Source organism: Pieris napi, chromosome 13, assembly GCF_905475465.1.
Source record: "Pieris napi chromosome 13, ilPieNapi1.2, whole genome shotgun sequence".
Lineage (NCBI taxonomy): Eukaryota > Metazoa > Arthropoda > Insecta > Lepidoptera > Pieridae > Pieris > Pieris napi.
In genome coordinates, this window is record NC_062246.1 from 675,957 (window position 1) to 690,421 (window position 14,465).

The 14,465-nt window shown below is 32.4% G+C and overlaps 1 protein-coding gene across 1 annotated transcript; it reads right to left on the reverse strand.

The window, feature by feature from the left end:
* Positions 1 to 570: 570 nt before the first annotated feature.
* Positions 571 to 11,352, reverse strand: LOC125055199 (ornithine decarboxylase antizyme 1). Its single transcript, XM_047657531.1, is given in 8 exon segments — positions 571 to 2,423; positions 3,022 to 3,134; positions 3,677 to 3,772; positions 4,323 to 4,432; positions 4,647 to 4,743; positions 4,745 to 4,751; positions 5,166 to 5,270; positions 11,093 to 11,352. Coding segments are annotated over 8 exon segments (783 nt in total). The 5' UTR covers positions 11,194 to 11,352; the 3' UTR covers positions 571 to 2,269.
* Positions 11,353 to 14,465: the final 3,113 nt, after the last annotated feature.

Below are 14,465 nucleotides of genomic sequence, written 5' to 3' on the forward strand. Positions count from 1 at the left end.
AAATAAAATAATATACTATTTATGTAGATTACATCAAAATAGATTGGTATATATGTATCAAAAAAAAAATAAGTTTTACCCGCCGTACAAAGTCATGTGAAAATAAATAATAAATGCAGTTTGCATCAGAAATTATTTTATCAAAATAATCCTTTACAAATAATTTTAATATTATTATACCAGCTAATAATAATACACTTTATACATATTGTATTAAAACTTCTTCGCCTTGACATACCGTTTGTCTTATATTGTATATAGTACTATATTTTTACTCTAGAAAGTTCACTATCTTTTGGAAGCAAAATATTAATTCAAAGGACTCAGACCGCCATTTTCTTAATTCGGTTATTAATGACTAAATGTTATATGCGAACTGTCACTGTCAAAATCGGACTAAAGTTTGACAGACAAACTTTGCTATTCGCTCTTAAGATCTGGTCTAATTTATAGTAATATAAATTAGTCGTAATGTCCGCATGTTTCGTTGATATTTTTTTCCGATACAAGCCACAGACGTGGCTAGATCAAATAGGATAACGTTTGATGGGAGATAAATAAAACACGCAATATTTTATTTTATTTTTAATACCTTTACATAACTTACAACTACGTGTTTCGTAAATGAAATACTTCGATCAAATACTTAAAACAAGAAACTTAAATCTTGCACTCTTGACAATTTTCATCAAGCCCGTACCCTCAATGGGGCAGGGAGCAGGGGGCAGGGGGACATTTGTTATGGATTGTCCATTACTTATTTTACGAGAATAAAACCCACGCCCATACAGTGTAGTGGTTGGTATAAGAAATCTAATTAGAAATATAGTTTAGTTTTGAAGTATTAGAATTGTTACATTTTGATTTAATTAATATTACAACTTAAAAAATGTAAATTTGAATAATCCTTTTACTGCCTTTAAATTCCATAAATAAATCTTAGTTGATCTCTGAAGAAACGAAAATGAAACACAAAGAATATGCCACTACACAAACTGTCAACAGTACAAGTAAATACTAACTTACTCAAAATTAGTCCAAAACCTTATTTAGGGGAAAAATTAAATCTAAACCTTTATACCTTAATTTACTTTAATTATTAAAAACAATGAATGAAATTTAAATTCGTTAAATTGAAGTTATTTGCTCTCGTTAACGTTAAATCAAAATATTCTGAAGTGAAAAAAATTGACACACATTTTAAATTTTAAAAATGTTTATTGGGTAAGTACGATTGGAAATTAAAAAAATTATACAGTAAGTCTTAAAATTAACCTGTAGTCAAAAGTGTGATACAAAAAAAATAAATGTGAATTAATCTTACACATAAAGCTTCGCAAGTTGCTAGCGATTTGGAACCTTGTCACATTAACTGACAATTAAGAATATCTCTTCGGATTATTTCACCCAAATCAAGTTATAGTAGTTCCGTAGATTGTATTTCAATTCAATTAGCAATTTGCGGGGCTTACACTATTAAGATAAAATTATGAACAAAATCAAACTTTCAAAGTATATTACAAACATTTTTTTGTTTTTTTTTTATTTTTATATTTTTTTTTTCTCTCTAACCCGGAGGGGGTAACACGACGACGTAACGCTTAATAAAAACGTCCTAAAATTGCAGTTTCAAAATGAAATCCAAAGCTGAAATTCTAGAAAATTCTCAGGTCTACTTCGATCTCTTTAAAACTATCATTAGATTTTCGAAAGCATAAGTACTCACGTTTAAAAGGGATCAAAGTAAACCTTCGCGACTAAATCTACTCTATAATAAGACTTGTTGATGCCGAAATCTAATGAAGCGAGTTAAAGTGCATTAAATACTGGTAAATGGCAAAACGGTGACAGCTTTTGAAATTTTAAGAAAATACTGTGCTAAGCCAATTCTAATTTGTTGATTGATTTTGTTTGCATTAAGTGTGGCTTATAAAATACTGGATCGCTGTCACAATAGGGATTGCCAGGTAAATATTCGAAGGGACTCTAATTACATTTTACAGCTAACGTAATGTATACTTTCTACCATTTAAAAATATTTGATGAGACAAGGTGTTACTTAGAAATGACACGTCAATGTCAATGTCGAGTTTTGCTGTTTAGCTGACAAATTCGTTCTTTGATGTTAGTGAAGGAAAAATTTAATTTAAAAATTTAATTTACTCACTGCCTCAGTTGACTTTAATAAAAACACAAGTATGAAAATTTTCACAATTTGACAGCTGTCAATGTCAAGTGTAAAGGAATGAGGGGAATATACCTGGCAACCCTACTGCATATTGTAGTGCAGGAAGACGTAGGCCGGGTTCGCGATGTCAGCGGCGAGGGGGGAGCCGGGGGGCAGCAGCTGGAAGCCCATGAACATGAAGGTGCGCAGGAGGGTGGCCCTGTCGGGGCGAGACTTCAGCACGCAGATTATGCAGCTGGAATAATAGTAGGTATTTAGTCTATAATAAAATTCTTATCATTCAGTCATTTCGTTTATTTATACTGTCTAATACTAGTATATTCTAGATTTTAAATTTATCAATACCCTCTAATGCTAGGCTCGAATACACTATGAGGGTAATGATAAAGTGAATAAGTTTAAGTTTTGTATAATATAAAGTTAACAGTTATATCTGTTATATTAATTTCTTATCTGTAAAAAAATCTGCCCAACTTAGGAAGCGTTCAAGTATTACGTCGCGCAATTTTTGGAGATTATTGGAAAGAAAAAACCCCCTCATGTAACGCACCGTAACATTTTCTGTACCCAAGTATAATAAAAAGTTTCGTGGCCACCTAGTGACTCTTTATACCTAAAAGTTACTATTATGTGGTGTAAAGTACTGGAAAGTCGAAAAAAATATTAACAATAATTTTTAATTCAATCCCCTCCCCGTATTGTAACGTTTTACAAAAGGACCCCCCTAAAATTCGTTACGTAATACTTGAACGCTCCCTTATAGGAAATATGTTTTTTTATCAAGTGATTGTATAGTTGAAACAACGTAACTCAAGAGGAGTTGAAATACTAACTTGGAGCATCGAAGCCTCTCCTCAGCGAAGTCCAAGAGCAGCATGAAGCTCTCCTTGCTTCCGGACTGAAGCACGCCAGGCACACGCAGGTACATCGTGTTGCCTTTCACCACCTGCGAACGTTTAGCACTTTGCTATACACAGGTAAGGAATAGAATAACGATAAAACTAGTGTAGGCACCGCAAACGTACCGCAAGTATATTATTAAACGTCTTTTAATAAGTGATCTGTAAACTTAGCTACCTTAGCATGACAATCTCCTTGTTAATTTATGTAATTCCAACGTTTTAAGAAATACTCATATGTCCTTTTCTAATACATAGTATTTACACTATGATAAAATGAGACGAAAGAGTACTCTAGTTAGGATTGATTTATTTGTTATTAATTAAGGGGTAAAAACTTCATAGGTATTTTAGATAGACTTGGACAAAACTCTTCCAAGCATAAACTACTATTGAAGTATAGGTACAGGGTACATACTAATCATGTTCTCTTTATTTAGTTTCTCATATAAAGTTGATTAAAGTTATGTTTAATCCAATTTATTATTTTTTATTTTTAGCAAGTATATAATAGATGTGTAATAGATTAATTACTTCAATGACAAAATTAACATTCAATGTGAATGTAATATGTTTTAATGATACTTACAGCTTCCCATCGTGTAAAGGTGTTCTCAGTGAGATATATCTTAAGGTCGATCTTCACTGCCTTCGAGTCCTTGCGCTCCAAGATCTTACGAATTGTCTGAAATTATTTATATCAATTTAATGTAAAAAATGTAATATCCAAAATTAATTAGGTAAGCCGTGTTTGCCTAATGGCTTCAGCATCCGACTCTCATCCCTTAGGTCGTAAGTTCGATCCCCAATTGTCTTAGACCCAAAAAGTCGACGGCGTGTGTCAGGCACAGGAGGCTGATCACCTATATGCCTATTAGATAGACAAATCATGAAACAGATAAAGAAATCTGTGGCCCAGACCTAAAAAGGTTGTAGCGCCACCGAATTAATTTTGTTTTATTTAATATCCAGAATTATAGGCAACCATGTCAAAATATCCTTATTAGCTGGCTTTTTCCATAACTTTAAAAGCTAATTTTTCTTTTAATTTTCGTAACAAATATTTCCAAATTTTGAACATGAGGGTGCTGCAATATTATTGGACTCGAAGTGACTTCTAATTCAAAATCAATCACTGAAAATTCGTACCACAAATCAGCCTTGCAAGTGTGACAAGGTTGATTCAAATGTAATTTATATTGTTCACATCACAATTAAGACTATATTATACTGACCTCCTCCCGATGAATGGGGTGCGCGGGCGCAGTGGAGTCGGAGCTGAGGCTCTCCTCGCTGTTGCTGAGCGAACTTACGCTTGACCATAGTAACGTACTCAACAAGTCGCCTGTAAAACAAATTAGATAATTATTTTAATTGATTTCATTAATACCATCCCACCATCAGCCACCCAGCTGTTAGTGCCACTACAATCCTATTAATATCAAAATTGAATTAAGGGTCAGCATACATTTGAAAGTAAATATTTTTAGTGTTATATCTCTGAAAAAGAGGCCTAAATGTGGGAGTACATTAATAGTATTATCAAAACGGAAACGTACGGTGGTTGTCGTCATGTGTGGGGGTGGACGGGGTTGCGGGGCTCGAAGCCCCGCTGCTCACCCCTCCGGGCGGAGCAGGCTGGTGAGCAGGGACATCAGGACCACCTGGGGAAGATATGGTAATAAGTTATTCACAAATATTTTAGTAACTACAAATGTTTCGATTATTCTATTACGTCGTCTTCGACATCCGAGTCTAATAAGGTTAAATAAAATAACACACACACCGCACATGTAAAGTTCCATTGGTGTACGCGGAAGAAGGCTACTCAAGCTGCTCTTTAAAATTATACTTTAAAATAATTAAAACAAACAGAACTACCCTCCGTCTTAATTTAATCAAAGTTCCACTAAGTTCACATTACCCGCTCTAAACTTCGTTCAACAGTACCCACAAATGCTTCTAAATCGCGTAATAAAGACAAGGTGTTCAGGTAGACCTCCATCTAAATTGCTTTGGCTTTCTATGAAGCAAAAACCTTAAACTCCCGCGAGCCAAAAGGTTCAATGAGAACTTACCACAGAGGCCCGGCGCCCAGGCACAGCGAAAAACACTCGGCGTCGGAAGCCGACAAAGCCGAGCGCTTGCTGCCCGCAGCGCTCAAAGATGACGCATCATCGCCGCTGAAAAAAAATACACCATTTAATTATATTTTTACATTTGTATCTATGCTAACTCCTCTCTTTTTTTGTCATCTGTACATTAAATGTACTTACAAAACAATCGTTTTACGACATAAAACATACTTTTTAAGGATTTGACTTGGAAAACATTGAAGGTTATAAACACGAATTTATTATACACGTCGACGACACGACAGGAAAAGTACTCGAGACACCGAGTTATGGAAATAATTATTCAAATTATCGCTTATTCCCTTGAATCAGTTTTATAACTCAGAATATGGAACATTTCAAACGTTCAGAAAGTTGACAGTGACACGCAGTTAATCAATAATTATCAATCTATACTCTATGCGCGACTTCCGGTGCATGGTACTTAGAAATATAAGGAATCGTCAGTATAGCAGAATGGAGCCACATTAACCAATAGAGGTCTTAATGCGGGCTAAGCGGTCCTTTCCTTTTTAGCTGCTTTCTGATGCCGCGGTGATCATGATGAAGGATCAAGCCTTTTATTTAGGTCAATCTTTAATATGCAACACTTGAAATAACATATATGTGAAATGTATCTCGACCTCTCGAGTAATAAGGTTTCAGCTTTACTTGAATTTCAATTAGGACACATAATATCTTAACACATAACTCTACAGGAACGACTATAAGCACATCATAAAATTTCACACAAAATCTTAGGAAAATATTTTCGGATTGTGAAACGAATATTTCGTGTTCTGTAACCAAACATTTGTTATCAGTCGTTAGTGAAGGTTAAAATAAAATTACAATGCAATAAAACTCGTAAATAACATCCTATTCGTGCTTATCAGGAAATATTCAGCCAAGGAAAATAGAATTAAAATGCTTATCAATGTTTCACGCTAAGACCCAGATTTATTTTATTACATTTCAGAGATTTATGAAAATCTTTGTGATAACAAAAATATAACTATTGATAATTCACATGGGCAAATAGAGTGTCTACGTAAATGTTTAAACAATTATTTATTTCGTAATCCTACAGCATAATTTATATATAACAAGCACCAATTATACTCAAGATATAGCCAAACATGGAAAACATATGTTTATACAAAGGTTCAAACATTTACAAAAGGATTTAACAATAAAAAATAATTAATACATTTAACTAAATAATACCTAATTTGGCTGTGTTGTGTGATTGGGTATTATTTGCTTAGTATTTGGTACCTAAAACAAGAGAACTCACCAGTATACTTTCACAACCATCTTCTTTTATTTTCTGTAGTACGAGCAACGATGTAGTATAAATTTAACAAATATAAAAGATATCACAACTCAAGTGGAATGTTTACGACAATACTTTACTTTACTTGTTACAGCTTTTATTTGTAGTCAAAATTTTATTGGAATCTTTTTGTAAAAGATTCCTTTACTGTGTGCCATAAACAAAACCCTGTCTATAGAATTTTTTATACTGTGATAACGAGTGGTTCAGAGGAAATCTCAAATCAAACTAAGAATACAGGATAAACATTTCTATAGAGCGATTGCCAAATTATAAATAGAATACGACGCAAAAGACAATTTCTTCAAAAACGCACAATTGGCAACAATTTTAATCATTATTGTTGACTTCAACAAAAATAGCCTAAAACTGATATAATTAAAATGACAACAAAATGCTTTGGAAATTTATTAATGCTCTGGCAGTCTTATATAAAACATCATTTGACACGTGTAAAGAATCCTACTAATATTATAAAAGCGAAAGTTTGTAAGTATGGGTGGATGTTTGTTACTCTTTCACGAAACTACTGAATGGATTTTAATGAAACTTTACAAAAATAAAGTATAAATATAGCTTATACATGAGAATAACACATAGGCTACAACTTATAAAGATACTGTGTGAATTGTCCAAAAATCTACCATCTGCGTGCTATTCTGGCGTACGCTGCTAAAACTGCTAGAGTAGAGCTGCACATATGTAATGTATGATGACAATGTTTATCTCAAATAGTCCGACAAAAAAGCCCGCCACAGGATATATCTATATCTTATGTGTAAGCCATTATATCCAAAATGGTGAACCATAACTACAATAAAAATGATAATTTATTTCAAATGCACATTTGGTGCTATAAATTGATTCCTAAATGAAAATATATATACCTAATTTTATCGATTCATATATTATATGTCCATTTCCATTGAATTTTACATGTGTATAATAAATATTGTTTTCTTTCGGAAACCGGGAGAATGTCTACTTATTACAAAAGCTAGTGCGACAAAGTTCACAGTTGGATACTAGCGGAAATAACGATATTATTAGTACACTGTTTTAAAACCAATTAGCGCCGTTTTCCAACAAGACATCGAGGTTTCCAACAACCTAATTCTACAATAGAATGGCAAAATTACCATTTCGAAAGATAACAAGGTATATTCAAGGCTACATTCGCGGTACAAAATTCTAATATGTGTTTAAATAGACGGCAATTTCAATAGAGATTGTAAGTTATTGGACCCTTTCTTATGTTAAATTATATCTTAGTATAGACAATTTCTTTTTTTTAATAGACGGCCTATTAGATACATAGGTATCTAATGGCTGTCTAACATTGGGAGGTTACTAAGCGTAATAGTTCGGGTAGTAGACTTGCAATTTTTATGAACAGTAAACGCCCCTAAAGGAAGAGTTCAGAAAAATAGGACAAACCAAATTGGCCAACAATTCCGTTAATATCTGGGTAGTAATTAGATTAGTAGTAGATTCCACGTTTGACATACACCTTTTCATTGTTTATATATGTACGGTTTAAGTACGCGACACTGCCTTCACATACATATATTTTTCCACTTTACACAATACATACGATTAACTTAGGGATAATTTACGTATTGCAAAACGTGACAGTAATAAAAACCATAGGTCACATAGTTGATGATTCAATTTATCATAATTGGTCTCAGCAATGATTTCATAATAATTAACTGTTATAAAGTAAGAATCACGTGTTTAAACATTAATACTACTAATAGATTGATATCTTGTATGTTTGATTGTAATGGATACATAAAATTACAGATTTTTAGATTATTATTAATACCTAGTAATTGATGCAGCGTATCACACTTATAAAAAGAGCACCTTAATTAAAACAGTGTCAAATAGGCGGACTTCGATTCTATTGTGGGTTATTATGTCTAAAAATTGTTTGTAAATTCAGAGTGAAATTTAAACGTAAAAAAATACTTACAAACCGACCAAACATATATATGTATTTACGTCATTTTGAAACGTTGCCATGTTATGCACTTTCGAATTATTAATATTATGCGATCATTGTAATGTTTTGGCAATAATATTGTTGAAGGCTAAAGCAATTTTTCATTATGAAAATAGACTACGTTTGTATTTGAGCCATAAAAAAATTCATTGTAAGACATAGTTTACACTGCTTCTATCGCTTATGAATATTATCACCTTTCTAAATTCTAACTCTATGCGTCATAAACAAATTTACTAGAAAACGAAACTCCATAGCCACGCCTGTTTTAAAAATAAACCGTAAACAATTCGCAGGCCAAAACATGTGACTGTTGTTTATTTGGGTTCGTCCGCCATATTGGATCAATATTGCAAATGGCCGTTCAGTGTCCACAGCTGATTATTTTATTACAATTTACCGAGTATAAGAACTTTCCGTATAAATATTAATCATATGAGTATGAAAGTCATATAGTAAGAGAATGTAGTAAATTAAAGGATTGTCCATTATTTGATAAAACTATTAAAAAATTACAAAGTATCTTTTTTACGCTTAATCCGCTAGAAGAAATTTGATAAAAAATTTAATCCGCTTTTATTTGGTAACTAAGATTGTACTTAGTTTTAATGCATTTAACATGTTACATTTCCATCCCCTGAAATTTCATCAAAACCGCATGTGAAAGTTTAAAATAAAAATGACCTAAGTATGTGTCTTATATCTCTTATTATGTAGAATGAAACATGAGTCAATGCACGTACGCCCGCAGCGATTAAATTACATAAGCCCTGAGTATCATTTCTCCATTATGGAAAATTTTTACTCCTTTCCTTAGAGTCAAGCATTAATAAACATCGCTGTTCGAACATTATTGACGCTATTGACGTATTCGCTTCCACATATAACTATAACTAAGTTAACTTATTTTTATTAATTTAAAACACAAGAGAATTGTATATTTCTTACATAATTGAACTTTGAGAAACCCTAACACAATGGTAAATAAAGCTATACAAAGCAAGGCTCTTCAGGAGTAGCTATATTAGTATGCAAAGAAGTAAGTTATCAATTATTAAAATGAATATTTTTATGTACATAACTAGTACTGGTAAAAATAATATATAAAATGCTTTTTATCTAGTTGATGTTTAGGATAAGGTGTTTTTTTTTTTAATAACGAGTAAAGCCTGAGTAATTAAGTTTATTGTGTCGTTCAAAAGTCAAAACAAGGTAGTATCTGTATGACTCATAGAAACTAGATAGCATAGTAAATAAACTTATCATACATCACATGGAAATGTCACATGGAGATAACTAAATATATTCTATTTTGATAAGCATATTACTGCTGGTTTATACCAGCTAAATTGTTCATTATAAAATTATGAACCTCAAGAGTTTCTTTGGACAATGGTGCCAAAAGATAAAATTATATCATGTTACATAAAGCTAGTATAGTAATGGACATGGCTAGTAACTTAGAACTTTTATAGATTATTTACAATAAAAACTGTTGTTTTTCGTAACTATGTACTTCTTATTTTATTTATCCGTCATAACTATGATCATACATCTCACACACATCAATGGACAATTACCAGCTCAATTGAGTATGTCAATTATTTAACCTTGCTATTAGTTCCAGAATGATACATCTCCAAAGACAACGAAATATTTGATACATATTTATCACCTATCGCTTTAAGTTTACACAACACTTGTTCTATTTACTGCAAAATTTGTTATAGTAAATAACAGAAAACATTGCCTATTGCAAAATAAAATTATAACCTATCCTAAAGTCTTATTTATTTATAAAAGCTTGCCAACGCTCGGCACACTGATACATTGATAGAAGACTAACTAATTTTGTAGCTTAACTTGGTATGTTTAAAATCTGTATAGGTTGCAAAATTGTTAGTTTAATTTAACCTAAATACAAATTATCAATCATGATATGATTCTGACCTAGTTAGAAAAAGTTTAACAGTTAATTATGACTTAGTTATAAAATTAAGGGCAATTGCTGTTTTAGATTAACAATTTCATTTATTTTCCATTAAATATTGTTATTATTATATCATTATAATAATTATTTATATTAAAACTACCCTCTTCACAAACAGAAGCACCTTCACATCAAATATCATTTGAATTGTATAGTTTAGTTATATTATTTTTAAGATCGTTATAATGCAATAGATAGACAAAATCATCAAATTCCTATAAGAGATTCAAAGTACTTAGTAAAAATTTAGACTGGTTTCTTGCAGATAGAAATAGGAAATTTTTGGTTTAGGATATTTGATTATATTTTTAAACTCCATGTTTGTTCATAAAACTAAAATATTATAAAGGACCGTCTTTCATATAATTGATTTGCAAGGTGACTATGATCCAATTTAATAACACAATCACCTAACGATGACGTAGAACAAAGGACAAGGACATTTATACCACACGGTATACGTAATAGGCTAAAAATTTACCATAAATTGATGTCAGAAGTGTACTAAAGCCTAGATGTCGTTCCTAAATCATAGTAGAAAAAGTTTAGATACTCACTAGATGTTTTTAATTTTCGCAGCGTTGGGTTCAATTAGGACACCTGCGACGTCATAAAAATTACTATTACTAAAATTTAACTGTTGCATTAACTTCGTCATCGTGGCAAATCGTATTTAAGCCTTTCAAGTACTTGTTAAGAAAACACGGTTAGCACCGTAGGGTTTTAATGCGCAAAATTAGCGGAGCACGTCTCACAACAGAAAAGCAACGAAAATAATGTCGTCTTTCAAGTTTCAGCTTTCAAACACGATTGTCAAATAGATTAAACTGGATATTTCAAAGTTATTCACATAGAATATCACTACCATACAATTGATGACATCCTAAATTCGGTAGGGTTATAATATTTTTCCACAATGGCGACCGGATATGTGACGTTTGTTCTTTTTTTACTAAACGTTTCATTTTACGTATATTACGTACAATGTATTGTTTTTGTTAGCATGGTAAAAGAATTTGTTGTATTAATACTTAAAAATATTATTCATTGGGTTATTTTTATTAAATAACCATTATAATTACAAATATAATGCTTATTTTAGAATTTTATAAATTAAATTAGAATATAATGCTTGATAAAAGCTTTAAAAAACGTTCCGTTTATCATTCGAATTTTTATTATAATTTCAGTTAATCACTCATCTTGGTAGGCTAGTGTCAAATGATTGCCGTCAAATTCACAATAAATCGATACTGGATAGTGTTGTGGTTGAAGTATTGACCGATGTTTTAACAATATTTACACTTACCAATTTTTTGAAATTAAAGATGGCATACTACTTTTCTTCAGATCAATACTTTTAAACCTTTGTTCCTCTATCATGTAATTAGATGCCGCTAAGGCATGGAGCGTCATAACTTCACTTGGGTTTTACACTTCACAAGTTAAAACACTCACAATTACGGTTTTCTTTTTAGTCTTTTCACTGTTATAAACATTAATCTTATTTTCACTTTGGTTGTATGTTCTAGAATGTTTTATAGTAAATAACGACATTCAGGCTTTAAAGCTTTTGCACTACTGCTCTTGCCGCAATGAAATGCTATATTATAATGCGATATAACTGTAACTGAGCCTCACCCCTCAATTTTTAGGGATACGTATGAGTCACACGGGTTCAAACTGGTTCAAGAAGCTCTAGGTAACTAAAGCTTAGAAACTAAATGATTGACCAACATATTGGAAAAAGATATTCAAGTAAATTCAATGTACTTTGAAATTAACAAATTAAATATCTTCAATCATTAGATATAATATATGTTTGATCGGTCTGGTTTCTCATTATTTCGGGTACTTCGATCATTGTCCATTTTTCGTTTAGACAAACCACTTCAGAGCTTCCCGACCAGCTCTGTATCACGCGGGCTTCCTCCTAGTCAGTGGATTCTGTTTTGAGGCGCAGAATTTGCCTTACATCCTCAGATCTACTACAGCTGTAAGAACTTGGCACGAGTGAGGGTGGCTGCAGACGGTCCCAGAGTAGATGACGCGCACTGGCCAGGGTTCTGCTTACATAGTGTTCCACTACAATACCACACAAAGCAGGTGGCTTTTTTAAAGCGATCCTGATCTCCGTCACCGATTCCCACCAAGACCACGCCCCGACTTCCCACGTTGTCACACAGTTAGAGATGAGGCAAAGGAAGGCGAAAGGAGCAAGGTAAAATGCGAAGCTCAAGACCAAACGCGATTGATGGTCACTGTGGACGCTCTCGGCCCCTTCCAGGAGTCATAGTATTTTAAGTCCAGTAAGCATTAAGTTCTGTTTGAAAACTAAACCTGTATACATAAAATATACAAATATATTATAAATCCTAAGGCCTAGTTATCGATATTTTATTTGTTCAATACTGAAACAAACTCAGAATAATGGAGTTCATCAGACACTTGGAACGATTATAAGTTAGTTGTGTAAAAATAATATTTAAGCAGACTAACAAACTAAGCACCAATTTTTAGCCCCGTGTGAAACAACCGTTCCTATGCGCATGTGCAACCCGCTATGATGACGTCACATTGTTTGTATCTCCTTGTCTAAATTTGTTTTGATTTCATGAAAACCAGACTGTATTGTTTTGAAGACAAAATGGTAAAAAATACTATCTTCTTAATATATATAAATTACATGTCACGTTGTTTGTCCGCTATGGACTCCTTAACTACCGAACCGATATCAATCAAATTTGCACACCGTGTGTAGTTTGATCCAACTTAAAAGATAGGATAGCTAAAATCTCAATTTATACCCGCAATATTATTTTATTGCAAAATATTCGTTTATTATTTGATAGTCACAATTCTAACAGATGGCGCTGTGTTGAAAGTACCAACATTTCACATAAGCTACAATTTAATGGCATAACCACCAAAACAGCATTGGTGGTCCCCATGACTGGTGTTCTCCTACCGTTTCCCTTGAATAGTTTGCTACTATGTAATATAACAAAAACCTTAGCCACAGCAACGCTTGGCCGGTCTGCTAGTAGACTTTATAAAAAAATAGATTATGTATTTAAATTTTGATAAAAATTAAAATTTTCGACATAGTCGGTATATTTTTAAAATAAAGAACTATTTCCAATCTTTAGTAGGAAGTCTTTTTTTTAATTTTAATCACTAACTTATAAACTGAAGTTAGATTCTTTCAAAACTTAGAGGACTTTTAATATGATTGTAACAGCACTCAAGAATAAAAGTACCTTTATATTATTACTAGCTGATCCGGCAAACGTCGTTTCGCCATGTATATCATTTATAATAAAAAAATAGGGGTTGATCGTAGAGGGGTGAAAGTTAGGGGTTGTATGTATTTTTTAATGCTGTATCATAAAAAAATAGAAATTAAAAATTTTGTCTAAAAAATAAAAATTAAAATTTTGGGGTGGACTACCCTTAACATCTGGCGGGCTGATTTGTGAATCTAAACCATTCCCAGATCCCCTTGAAGACACACAAAAAATTTCATCAAAATTGGTCCAGTCGTTTAGGAGGAGTTCAGTCACATACACACGCACACAAGAAATATATATATTAAGATTGGGATTTTGCCTTTCCGAGGAAACTTGATAAAATTGACAAATACAAATTTAATAAACACCACGATACTGCTAAATAAAATTATTAGACACGAGCCGAACAGACTCAACCTGGCTATTTCTTGGCTTGTTCTTAGACTTCGTTCAGCCTTACAGTCTAATAATATCGTTGTTGCTTCAGTTAAACTTATTATAGGATTTCATTAAGGTAATAACATGAACACTTTTTTTGCAAATACAGAAATGTTTTACTGCTTGCCATTGCGACAGAAGAATGGCAGTTTTACACATTAGGCCTCTTCTCTCTAGCGGCAATATTGCGATACTGCATGTT